General features: G+C 33.6%; 2 protein-coding genes across 2 annotated transcripts; both read right to left on the bottom strand.

The window, feature by feature from the left end:
• Positions 1 to 666: 666 nt before the first annotated feature.
• On the bottom strand, positions 667 to 2,057 carry LOC112524912 (ATP-dependent DNA helicase pif1-like). Its single transcript, XM_025134857.1, has 4 exons — positions 1,784 to 2,057; positions 1,420 to 1,737; positions 991 to 1,257; positions 667 to 878 (listed from the first exon to the last, which is right to left on the bottom strand). Exons 1-4 carry the CDS (start codon positions 2,055 to 2,057, stop codon positions 667 to 669), a joined length of 1,071 nt encoding a protein of 356 aa, XP_024990625.1.
• A 7,205-nt stretch (positions 2,058 to 9,262) lies between these two features.
• LOC112524911 lies at positions 9,263 to 11,492 on the bottom strand. Its single transcript, XM_025134856.1, has 6 exons — positions 11,349 to 11,492; positions 11,095 to 11,243; positions 9,888 to 9,922; positions 9,627 to 9,727; positions 9,499 to 9,549; positions 9,263 to 9,397 (listed from the first exon to the last, which is right to left on the bottom strand). Exons 1-6 carry the CDS (start codon positions 11,490 to 11,492, stop codon positions 9,263 to 9,265), a joined length of 615 nt encoding a protein of 204 aa, XP_024990624.1.
• Positions 11,493 to 12,497: the final 1,005 nt, after the last annotated feature.

Raw genomic sequence — 12,497 nt, 5'->3', positions numbered from 1 at the left:
ATAGAGAACTATGATATAACTAATTTTATTATAAGAATATAAATACACACGTATACAATTCTATTTAAATCATGTAATACCAATCACCAAAATAACATTGAAAGTGTAGTGATGAAAAACTTAAAAAAACAAAATTAAATTATATGACATGAAGTGTTATTCGAATAATCCAAGTGAATACCAAAATTAAAATGTGCATCTTGCATTATAATTTAACTTCAAGGTTTTAGCAACTGAAAAACAAACAATATTAGTTAATATTAATTACCGTTGAAAAAAATGAGTAAATGAAATAATATAAATATTCAAAGAATTTATAATAAGTTTCATAGATTTTTACCATTATTCAATTGTAATTGGCTGGAGAGACGTTGTTAAAAACTTCATGATAAACTATATTGTTTATCATGTTATGATCCTCACTTTCTTCATCAGCATTAAGTACGATTAGCCCTTCACGTGATGTAACTCGAGACACCACAACATATAGTTGTCCATGTGTAAAAACCTATGAAAAATCATGATGAGGATTATGGTTGATTATATTGTAAACCATGTAATATAAAAAATGTAATAGGAACAAAGTTTAGGATTTACTTGTTTTGGGAGGAAAAGTCCAACATGTTTAAGCGATTGGCCTTGACTCTTATTTATTGTCATGGTGAATCATGGTGCTAATGGTATTTGGCGGCGATTAAGCTTGAATGGCCATTTTGAGTCGCTTGGTGACATTATGATTCTTGGGATTGTAACATCCTTGCCTGTATGACTTCCAGAAATTATATCTTCTCTAACAGACCATTTCCTAAGTAATGTGACAATCAATCGTGTTCCATTACACAACCCTTCTGTTTGATTAATGTTACGCAAAAGCAAAACTGGAGCACCAACCTTAAGATGAATGTCATGATTTGGTATCCTACCAAAATCTCAAACTACTTAGAAATTCAGTTGGATAAAGAAGGTGTTCATCATTAGATTGCACATTGCCTTTGCAAACATTGTCAGAACTAAGGTATGTCCTTCCTTCTCCCGGTATTATATCCACGATGCATTCATTTAATTCTTGCACCATATCATTTTTTGGAGTTAAAATAGCTCTTTCTGTAAGATACGAAGGATCTTTGTAATTATCCAATAGTGAGGGATAAACTGCTTCAAGTATGGATTGTATCGGGTGTTCAGATTGTTCTAAACAAATGTCTGAAGGAAGCTTGAGCATTTCATCCTCAAAATTATCATAATACGATCCATCGCCTATTTGTAACATCCAATCATCAAATGTTTTGATGTGAAGGACTTAAGAGGGAGACACACTTTTATGTAGAAGGCGCATGTTTTGGTTAAGCTCGTACACTCGAAACAAAGGCCACAAATATGAAGAATTAAGTGATGCATTAACAATATCCAATTGAGTACCTCTAGGAATGACTAGCAAGATTTGACGAAAATCACCACCACAAACGACTGTTAGACCACCAAATGGCCTTGATTTGCTATCTTCATAACGGGTGCTTAGTATGTTGTGTAGACTCTTGTCTAAAGCTTCAAAGCAATATATGTGTGCCATAGGAGCCTCATCCCAAATAATCAAAGAATTGTTTTGAAGCAATTCAGCTAATTGTGTGCCATGACGGATCTCACATGTTGATTTTGCAGTTACATCTAAAGGTATACGGAATCTAGAATGAGTAGTCCTCCCATTTGGCAATAACAATGTTGCGATACCAGAAGAGGCTACAAGTAATACAATTTTTCCCTCAGATCTAAGTCTTGCAACAACTATTTTCCAAAGAAATGTTTTCCCTGTTCCCAGCACGACCATGGATGAATATCAAGTGACCACGATTTTCGTAAACAGAATCCATAATAACTTCATAAGCCTCGCTTTGACATTGGTTGAGCAACGGGAAATTGGTATCATGAACAACTCTGAAATCTTCACGATTGTAGTCGAGTTCTTCATTTACCAACCTATTTCGTAACTCGAGTAGTAATTGTTGATTTGGAAGTGGCATTCCATCAATTTCTTTCAAACTCTTCCCTATTTTCACCATGGTTGACTCTATTTCGAACAAAGTATATGCTTCAAGTTCTGAGGCAGTCAATTTCAAGTTGTTGACCTTGATCCGTTTGTGCTATATGATAGCTATATCTTTGGAGAGTATTTCATAATGTGTATTCCATAAACGAAGAGTGTCTGAAACCTGACAATGGGTGAGGATTGTCACAAACAAATGTCGTAACTCGTATCCAGTAGCACAACTTGATGCTTCTTCCAAACAATCAATCCATTCACTATCATCATCTAATAATTCGTGTGCATAACATGCTCCCTTGTAAGTAGGGAGCATAAATCCATCTACTGTGCGTATGTCTTCAAATGAAGTGCATCCTTTGACAAAGTTTAATAGTATACACATGTAAAATCTTTCTCCAGCAGATGGATGAGTGAAGTACGTCCTACCGATTGAAATGCCCTTTTTGCGTCTAGTACACACCTTGTCCTTAGAATTCTAAACCCATTCCGTTGGGAATGATGAATAAATCAATTGTCGAGCATCTTCTTATTTTTTGTTTGTATCAAACCATTCGGTGAACTTAGTTTTCCCAACACCTGGTCTTGCAATAACTGCCTCAAGATTAGTGTTCTCTTTAAATGTAATCATATGTTCACCAGGTAGATGAAAAGGTAATCGCTCAACTGATGGATATCTATAATGGATATTGAATTGGAAGATACGCCAACATGCTTCAGATGCAGATATGTATCTGCAATCTAAATATGTTTTAATTTCATCYCTTTCAAGACTTGTATCTATCGAGTGAAATGTAGCAGTTGCTCTATCAAATTCTTTGTGAATATATTTGAAGAGATATTTTACTGCTCTTGAATGATTGCAAACTTCGACATTGATGTAGGCATCAAACTTCACAATCAAATTTCTATTGTGAGGAAAAACGTACCTGTTGTCCAATTGATGGGTTTTTTTTGGTAACATAAGCACCTGTATCTCTTCTCCTGTATACTGAAAATCCATCTAAGTCGATTGATGTTTGTCAAATAAATTTCTTAGGGATATTTTTGGAACAAATACCTTGCACCATACGTGGGGATGATGGGTAGAGATCTCCACATGGACCATGAATCATAAATTTGTTCACAGCGTTAACACCACTAGGATCAATATTTGCATCTAGAATCTTTGTAGTAATGATTCTATCGATATGTTCAGCCGACGGGATTTTGGATTTGGAATCCAAAAATAATAATATATGTGCATGCGGCAAGCCTCTCTTTTGGAACTCGATAGTATAAATACCTGAAAAATCATGAAACCACATTTAGTTGTTAATGGTATGCATATTTCCAACAAAAAAAATTGTTTTGTGTTATTTAACTTACAGGCGATTATGCTACCAAGTATTTTGGTAGTTTTCATGTCTAGCATCAACTGTTTAAGCTTCATCTCAAACACTCTGCATACAATATCTACTCTATTTGGATCATCCTTTTGATGTACCATGTCGAGTGTGTTTGTTATCTCTGGCCATTTGGGTTGCATGTAAATGTCAGAAATAGATTTGGATATCCAGCCCACTTACAAAGTGCCATAGCGTCTTGGTAATTCTGGATTCTATATCGAGATTCGCCAGTATGAGTGGATGGTAATATAATTGATCTACCCAATTTCTTACTATCTGTATCTCCGTGGTGTACAACATCCATTAATCCATAATATAAGTCAGTTCGTAACTGTTCTTGATTGTTACATATCCACCTAAAATGACCTTCTTCAATTGCCATATAAGCATCTACAATATATTGTTGAAGCAATCGTCCAGAGTGTAGTAAAGTGTGGCCTTCATGTACCCTTTGTTGTAATCTAAAGCAATAATATTATCTCATCATGACAAATTGTCTTTTGCTGGAAGATCCAGTCATGTTTTGTAGTTGAATATTTTCTCAATACCCATCTTCCCCGTAAGGGTGTATCAAAGGGTATGTCATGGACATGAAACTTTGATGTAGATCTGTAATGCATTGAAAACCATTTGTACAATGTTCAACAATGATATCACGCTCAAATTTTTCTTCACTACGATCACCAACTATTAAACCAACAACTTCTTCAGTGGTGGGCATATTATATTGACGACCATCCCTTTTACGACTTTGGTTGATTCGTAAGCGAAAAGCAGAATCAGGATCTGAACGATATCGATCTCTAGCCATGTGAAACAACTTTACTAAAATGTTGTGCTCTTCTAACATTTCAGATAGTTCTTGTGCTATCTCTGAATTGAGATCGGTATGGCCAAACTGCCTTTGCATTGCATCACCCTATTGGTCATTTCATTCTTGGTGTCATAGATATAGAGTTGGGAAAATTGAGGCCTTTTGCCAGTTATAGGCAATAGAGATCCAATTCGATGTAAATTTTGTCCATTCACTCTATAAACATATGGCCCTTTCACGTGATTAATAGTAGAATCAATTCGGCATCCGAGTGATGTCAATGCGAACATAGAATTATATGTTCGTATTTCTCTACGAAAAGCTACACCTTTACTTCCAAATGTGGGGGCGAGAAGATTTTGAAGTGTCCTTGGTGGCTGCGGAAGTAACGGAAATCTTACACGACCTTCTGAACAACAAAATATGAATGTTGGATCAGAGGTTTTGTTGGTCTTTTGGTTTCGTTCTTCATACCATATAATGGTGCCACAATATTTGCATTTATGATTTGGCTTCCCGAAGTTCCATGGAATCGCAAGTGGCACTAATAGTTGAAAGTCCATGTAGTTTGGAATTAGTATTGATATACACGACTATAGGAAATGATTGTAACAAAGGATAATAACATCATTTACCTTGGTCCTTAGATTTGTTGCGTTGCACATAAGTGTAGGAACCTGAATTTGAGAGCCTTGAACCACTCGGACCTGATATTGTTGTAAACATAGATGAATTATTTACTTTAAAATTTTATAATGTATAGATAAAATATTTATCAAAATAATTTGCGTGCCATCACCCTTGTCATTGTTAAGTATCGGACTTGTAGATATATTTGTGATGGCATCAGAAATTCATCTTTCTTTAATTATATTGAATGTCTTTGCTGCATAAGTTGCTTATACTAAGCATTAATATTATGGAAGATAAAAAAATATTACTTGAAACATTAGTAATTTGTGCATGAAATGGTCATCAAATTGCATTCATAATGTGAATCAGAAATTATCTTAAAACAACTTACATACCATTAGAGTTCCAATGTATGAGCATTGATGTGATAAATGTATCCATATATGCAAATTTCAAGTGTGGATGGGTCTTGAATCGCTTATTAATGATGGAAATTTTTCTTTGGAATCTTGCATGCTTGAATATCTCTTTTCTCAAAATATTCAATGCATACACATATTGGTGTGCATCAGATGATCTAGTAGCACGTTTGAATGTCAACCTTTCTCGTCTCCCATAACGTGCCATATATGCAAGTCGTCGTCGAATGTTACGTTCTTCATTAGCAAGTTCCATTACCTTTAATAAACATTATTATTAACATCTTATTATATATAGGATCTATAATCTAAAGTCGAAATGAGTATAATTAGATGACACTTGCAAAAAATAATAATCTCAAAATGAAGCATAAGTTCATACGACAATCAAACTAAAAATTAAGACAATCCCTATAGTGACAAACTGTGACTCTTTAGAATAAATCCATATGATTTCTATCAAAATTGTCCTACAATGAGTCTACTCTACTTTCTTTAAATATGTAACGGTTAGTATATCATTTGTACTTTAACTAAGAATATGTACATATATGTGAATAGGCTGAAATAAAAATTCCCTAAATAATATGTATTACCATATGAGGAGAGCATTTTATATCTAATGGTTAAAGACAATGAAACCTAATTTTATGGTTATTAGGTGTGTTGATGGGCCTTATTTATAATTTTTGTTATTTACTTTAAAAGTTGCTTCTTGAAAATGTACGATGTGTTAGACCCCATCTTGTAAAAGTGTAAGTAAAAAGCCTCTTACTCTAGACAGTAGCACTTAGTCTTTTGAAGCTGTCTGGACTAAGAGCTCTCATGCAGAAGAGATCAAGAGACAGAGCTCTTACTCAAAGAGCCAAGCGTCTCACATACAGAGCCCACGCTCTATTCCGTGGAAGATCAAGCCTTAAGCGCCAAAAAGCTTAAGTGCTTGGTACAGAGCTACACTCCAGACACGGAACCTCTGCATAGTACATGCAGAGCCTCTGTGTGTCCTACCTTCATGGAAAGCGCGCTTAGTTCAGACATTCACGCAAGCGTATACCAGAATCAAGGCGGCTTGACTTAGTCCGCTCCACTATTCAAGGGTTGACAACGATAAGGATGCGGAATAATCGCTCAGAGATTCAAGCCAAGATTCTAGCAAATTATGTTTAGCTTAGGCATATATAAGGAGGCATCCTCCTCAGGTTACAAATACCTGATAGTGCCGACTTAGACTATGGCCAAAACTTGTGAGAATACAAATTAGATTGAGAGTTTCTTATTGTTTTCTTCTCATATAATAAAAGCATCCAACGTATTCAAAGTTATATATTGTGTTCTTATCGTTACTGAATACTTCGTTTGACCTTTCAGTTACACTATTTTTATTCCATTCATATTCATTCAACTGTGTTTTCTGATATTAAGAGAATCTGGGTTCCAACACGATGTGTGCTAAACATCATGATACCATACATTTTTGCGGGCATACACATATGTAGCTTATCATTATTTCAAGGATTTATTTTTTAGGAGCAAAAGATGGATATAAGAGTATATGACTTGATCTTAGATTGGATGTGGCTTTGACATCTCTGGTCTATTGTGATAATGGTTTCCAGTTATATTTCTCTATTTGTATCTTCCTTTGAATATCCATACCATGTTTCTTAAGTCGCATAAATCCCCAAATGTAGTATGTTTTCTTGTTTATTCATTTTAATAACAAAGACATGATTCTAGTTGGTAGAGAAAATAGACAGTCAAGTATCTCATGTTAAAAGAGTCTGTAATAGTGATACATCACATATGATTTATGAGATTTCATGGTTAACATGTTAATTACCTTCACTATTTGCATGATATATTTCTATGATTGTTGGCAAGATAATATAAAATGCATCATGTGCCATCTCTAAGGTGATTTTGATACAAGCCTAAGAGTCGTAAATTGCTTATGTCGTTTATGAATGTGTGTGTATTTAACTACGAGTGCATGTGTTTCAATTAATATACTGGTTGTGGAAAAGTTACCATAAGATTCATTTTTTAGAATTACGGGAACATAATACATACCTTGATGGAGATGGAGAGAGGGTGGGAAGGTCATGACAAAGTTACCATAAGATTCATTTTTTAAAATTGCGGGAACTTAATACATGCCTTGATGGAGATGGAGAGAGGGTGGGAAGATCGTGACAAAGTTACCATAAGATTCATTGTTTAAAATTGCGGGAACATAATACATACCTTGATGNGGGAAGATCGTGACAAAGTTACCATAAGATTCATTGTTTAAAATTGCGGGAACATAATACATACCTTGATGGAGATGGAGAGAGGGTGGGAAGATTGTGACAACCAGAGACTGGGAAGAGATTGGGAAGAGACTGGAAATAGGAGAATGGAGAAGGAAGAGAGATCATTTAAAGATATTATTTGAATTTAATTATAATGTGATTATCATTATAATTCTTGATCTTTTTCAGCATTTTATGATATATTGAGATTAAAAAAATCTAATCACTTTACTATGTTGATTATATTCATATTAATAATATCATTTTCATTTAATCTAAATCAAAAAATTTAAGATAAAGGTTGTAAATCTTTTGTATATTTATAGTAGAAGATGAAATAAGAACTAAATGCATTTTGATTGTATTAGAAAAATCAATTTGATATCAATAGAAACGATTTCCTAAATCCTAATTCACCATGGTGTGTGTTTTTGTCTTATCTCATCACCAAGTAGTCCATGTATTTGACCATTTCTTAAAAAAAATTATGCTACTAATAAAATCAGCCTTATTCACTTATTTGTTTGCTCATCCATGTCATTTTCATGTGGTCTTATTTTCATTAAAGCCTTCAAATGGTTTTTTAATTGCGCATTATCACATATGAAGTAGCATTACGGGTATTATTTTCTCTGTTTGTCATATTACAAACTGCTTTGACATTCTATATATGAGATCAGGATCCTTGGTACACTAACTGTAGGACATGGGCATATCGAGATATGCTATCTGGTATCTTTTTTATATTAATATGATTTCTTAACTTCTTTTCTAATACTTCTAGCCGTGATATTGTACTTCTAATGGTTACGTAAAAATAAAGGTTGGATTAGAGGCTTGCATTTGCGTCTAGATGTTGTGTAGAATGAAGATGAAGATTTGTTGATTTTTTGGCAAAGGTTCCTTTTTGAACCTATTAAATATTTTGATGAAGTTGGTTATTGGGAAGGACTACAATGGTTTAGAGTAGGTTGGTTACAATTGATAGAATTCATTGTTGTTGGAAATGAATAGAAAGTTTAGACTGTTTACAAAATTTATATAAAATCACTCATTGTTCTAATTGAGGTGTACGATACACCTATAAAAATATCTATTTATCTACTACAACTTTGTAGTTTACAAGAAGATTGAATTATGGCTTTAAGGGGCTTGTAACAGTGTTTTTATACCTTAACCAAACAAAAGTGAATAACGAATGAGCATATGCTTCAACTACGAAATATCAGCCATGGTCTCAACGGCATGACGGTAGTCTGGAACAAACCCATAAGAGTAACCCTTAGAAAAACTCCTCGTTTTTCCCATCATTCGAGTGAATTTCATTTGTGATAAATTCTTTGGAACTCTCTGTCCAGCAAACTCTATAGGAAAAGTAGGTGCCATAAAACTCAGTCCCCAAGAGCTGCAAGTATCAATTCCTAGTGTTCATAAATACCCATTTCTAAACTTATTTAACACTCAACTACACATATGCCACCTAAGAATCTTGAAAAAGTATCGAAGAACCAATGTATCCTCCTCAAAAAAAAATCCGAATTAGAATCATCAAAGATTATAGATTTATTATATGAAGTAATAAGATTTTTGAAACAAAACCCTAATATAATCATCAAACATATAGAATTTTTCAAAACAATTGATGTTTTATGAGATCAAACTTTCAATAGCATGGATCAAGATGTCGCACCGCCACTCGACTCATTTTCATCATCAATGATAATCTTTCTTCGTTTTGTGGCGGAGATACTGACCGAAGACTGTTGATCTTCAATTTCATCATCCAACTCATCAAGCAACGAAGCATCATTCTATTGAAATTCGTAGGGTTAATCAATATCAATATCATTAGAGTCTATATGTAATTAATTGAACAATATGAGTTAAGAATGAAACACGAAAAGTGTTTTACCTTTGTTGAAACTCCTTTGCTGGTGGTTCCACTTGCGGTCGCATATGTTTTCTATTTTCAATTACATCACACCTATGGTCAGTATAAAAATTGACTACATAATCTTTTAGTGTTAAAGATGAACTGACCTTTCCTCTGCCAGTAGACAAATATGATTTCTCCATATTTTCATTTGGTTCAAACACATTATGAACCAAAAACTTGTCACTCCCCCGTTTAATGTTGTAATCTGTCAAAACGATTTTGAAGATGTATTTTTTACCACAAAGTTGAAGGATTTCACGAGGAAACTCATCAGAATCCGGATCACTTTTGTTTAACAGTTTAAGTTGCCGATGATCCCACCATTCATTCAGAAAGCTTGTGAAGAATAACGCATGTAGTCATACCGGTATCGTCTTTAACAACAAAATGCAGCTTGTACCTTAAAACAAAAAAAATTGTTAGCAAATACATGGACTTTGAACATTAGAAATCTTAAAGACTGGAAACTAACAATGTAAAAGTGACGTCTGATTCAATATCACAAGGGCCACATTTATAAAAACCATCAACTGGTGTAACCCTTCTTCAACATCCTTTGCAAGCTAAGTAAAACCAACCGTAATGAGTTTCAAATTTGTCAATGACACCCATGATAGTTATAGAATAACCCTACATGTAGAAGATTAAAATATGTAATTAGCAAAAATTGTATAACAACCTGTTGTAGTTTGTTGAGGCATAAAAAACTGATGAAAAAATTGCACCTTAGATTCGTTTTTCAAGTCAGCCCTTAACAATTGTTCGATACTCATTCTATTATCAAACATCTCCTCTTCAGTTGTTTTTGGTACCACACAAACCGGGTCCATAAGTTTTACCCGAGGACATACACTTGCAAACCTACTAATCAAAGACGACACATATTCGTCAGGAAGATTAACATATATATTGCTTGCACTTGATGTTGAGAAATTGATAACACCTTATAAATTAACACAAGAAACGATATATATGTTATTATTAATCACAGGAGCACCTAGAAATATACAATTAGGCAAGAATTAGAAGTACCTCAGAACTTTTTAATGCGTACTGAGGTAACGATAATAATCAAAGGGGAGTTCCAATTGTCAATCGGGTGTTCGTCCATAAATTTCTCACCAAGTTCTCCCCACAATGTAACTTTGCAAGTAACCGAGCTACACATAGATAGATGACAGAATGTCAACTTGAATGATATAATAATATTGGTAAAAGTGAGTGTATATGTAAGTATCAAACAAACTTACTAATCTGATATAATTTCAAGATCCCTTTTTGTATAACTCCCACCAACAGTTTCCATATCACCAATTTATGTTATGCACCCAACATTCTCTATACATATATTTTATAATAGAACAACCGGGTGTAGCAAGCAATGAAATAAAATAAGGAACACCACACGATAAATTAAGGAGAAGTAAAAAACTTTAAAAAGATCGTACCCGTGAGAATAGTGTCATCATTCACCCGAGTGTTAACCGTCTTCTCATTAATATATTGAAATCTGTGCATCGTATTGAAGGTGTATTGTTATCTTCTCTCTTAATGGTTGTTAAAAGAGTAAACGTGATCTTGAACTTCGAATTAACAACCCTATAAGCTCCAGAATTCACAACCACCTTAAAGTTTTTAACAGTATACACCAAACCCTCCTTCAACAAATGCTTGAACTTTGACACCAAATTCCTCCGAATTGTTGTAGCCATTAGGGTTCCCTGAAATTTAAATGAAAAATAAGCAAGTGATCATAAAGCTCCTACATAGAATATCTTAGTATAAAACATTTGAACATGCATTGATCGATATTAAAAGGGACGTACCATTTCATCAATGAAGACCATATCCAAGCTGATTAGTTCTCCATTTTTTTTTGAATTCAAAGACTCCCACAACCGGCAAACTCTTAGCTTAATAGCCCAACATTCATTATCTTCTTCCAAATCTTTCAACTTTAGATACTCCATTAAAATCTAAGAATATCTAAGCAACAGAACGTACCTTTTACTACAAATGTTAAGAAAACTTGTTTTTATGCATATAACTAAACATATATTCATATATATAGGCCTACTAATTGTAATAAATAGTCTTTAAATGTAATCATGTAAATTAAAAGTTAAAAAATAAACCTCAATATCATTTATTTGATTGTAATAAATGTAATTATGTAAATTAAAAGTTCAAAAATAAACCTCAATACCATTTATGTGATTGTAATAAATCATCTTTAATGGTCTTAACATCTTTTAATTGTAATAAAAAAGTTTGTCATAATAATTATTACAAAATAAACCCCAATACCATTTATGTGATTGTAATAAATCATCTTTAATGGTCTTAATATATATACCCACCTGCAATGAGGAAAAATTTTCAATAGAAAATCATAAAATCTTCTTAAAGATACTGTTGCAAAAGTACTAAAAAAACAACCTAACTCCTTATAGGGAAGGAGTCTAGAGGAAAGGTGCAGACCTAAGATGGTAATTTGCCTCCATGATGGGTGTATGTTTGAAAAATAAATATTTGAAGATTAATAAAAAAAGGGTAATTTTTTACTCTGTTTTTGGCTTTCATTGTTTCAGAGGAAGGGAATTGGAAAGAAGGAATCTTGGAATTTTAGGTGTAGAGAAGAAAGCACTCACCAAACTGACTTCTCCAAGGAAAAATGAACCTTCAAACTTCTAAAGAGCTGATTCCAAGTAATCAAAAGCAACACCTGATCCAGGTATCAGATCTGATCAGCTCTAGATGCAAAAAAGTTTCATGTGTTCTATATATAATACAAGGATAGGTTTAAGTCATACCAGCTTCTTTCACAATATCTCCTTTAAACGAAGAGAATATTGTTCCATTGAATGTGCTGGTGTATGTCAATAGATCCTCAGCAAACTCTCTTTTGGCAGGGTCCTATAGCTTTTAATATGGCTGCTTGTAGTAAAGAGGAGAGAGGCAAAAGAGGTTTCTCT

Source organism: Cynara cardunculus (genome assembly GCF_001531365.2).
Source record: "Cynara cardunculus var. scolymus isolate 2C chromosome LG 13, CcrdV1, whole genome shotgun sequence".
Classification (NCBI taxonomy): domain Eukaryota; kingdom Viridiplantae; phylum Streptophyta; class Magnoliopsida; order Asterales; family Asteraceae; genus Cynara; species Cynara cardunculus.
Note: the sequence above shows the minus strand (reverse complement) of the source record. Positions and strands in the feature narration are given on the sequence as shown.